Here is a 760-nt window from a genome sequence, read left to right as displayed (position 1 = left end):
TTAAAATAAATTGTGCACAGTGAATATATAGAATACTGAATAGTTCAGTGATATTCATAATTCACATTAAATATTGCAAGAAATGAGATACAGGATTTAACATTTTAAATATATTTTTGCACCAAAATTTTCGGAAAAATTACAATTTTTTATTTCGTCACTGTTCGTTATGTTTTGCGAAAATTTCGAAATTCAATATGTAAATGAAAATTTTTAATCAGTGAATTTTGCTCATTAATCCCAAATATTAATTAAAATCTATTTTATTTAATTAGTTTTTTCATGAAAATAAGAACCTAATAAATGTCCTCATTATAATATGTTAAAGCATGTTCAAGTTAAATACATTAAGTACAAGCAGGTACTAAAGAGAAGTAAAAAATTGCTGATACTCACAAACAAGCATTTCATTTTGTTTCTGGTAGGTGTTTTTTATTCGATGAGAGCCTGACTGATAGGGACGAGTGAATGATACTCCTGTTATTTCTGCCAAACTTTATATACGTAGCGGTGAAACTTTTTTACGAAAATTGACATGGCATAGCTTATTTTCTTAAACTTGTAGTTCGTTAACTATTTTTCGTGCTGTCGGATATGATGGATAGTCTGAAAAATGTATGCATTCCTTTTATGCACTCCAACCTATCTATCTTTTCGTCTCGATAAAAAAAAATTGTTAAAAAAGGATGAAAGAAGAATCAAAATCAAACAAGCTTTAGAAATAGGGAGTCATTCTGAGACCTGGCTCAGACGGTAGTGT

At 28.8% G+C, this 760-nt stretch overlaps 1 protein-coding gene across 1 annotated transcript in view; it reads right to left on the bottom strand.

Annotated features, from left to right (window-relative positions):
• Positions 1-453, bottom strand: part of LOC117168346 — a 921-nt gene extending 468 nt beyond the window's left edge. Inside the window, exon 1 of the mRNA XM_033353925.1 lies at positions 397-453. Coding sequence (XP_033209816.1) covers positions 397-411 — 15 coding nt within the window. The 5' untranslated portion in view covers positions 412-453. The remainder of the gene's footprint in view (positions 1-396) is intronic.
• Positions 454-760: the final 307 nt, after the last annotated feature.

This window comes from Belonocnema kinseyi, chromosome 2, assembly GCF_010883055.1.
Source record: "Belonocnema kinseyi isolate 2016_QV_RU_SX_M_011 chromosome 2, B_treatae_v1, whole genome shotgun sequence".
Classification (NCBI taxonomy): Eukaryota; Metazoa; Arthropoda; class Insecta; order Hymenoptera; family Cynipidae; genus Belonocnema; species Belonocnema kinseyi.
This window is presented reverse-complemented; position numbering and strand designations above follow the sequence as displayed.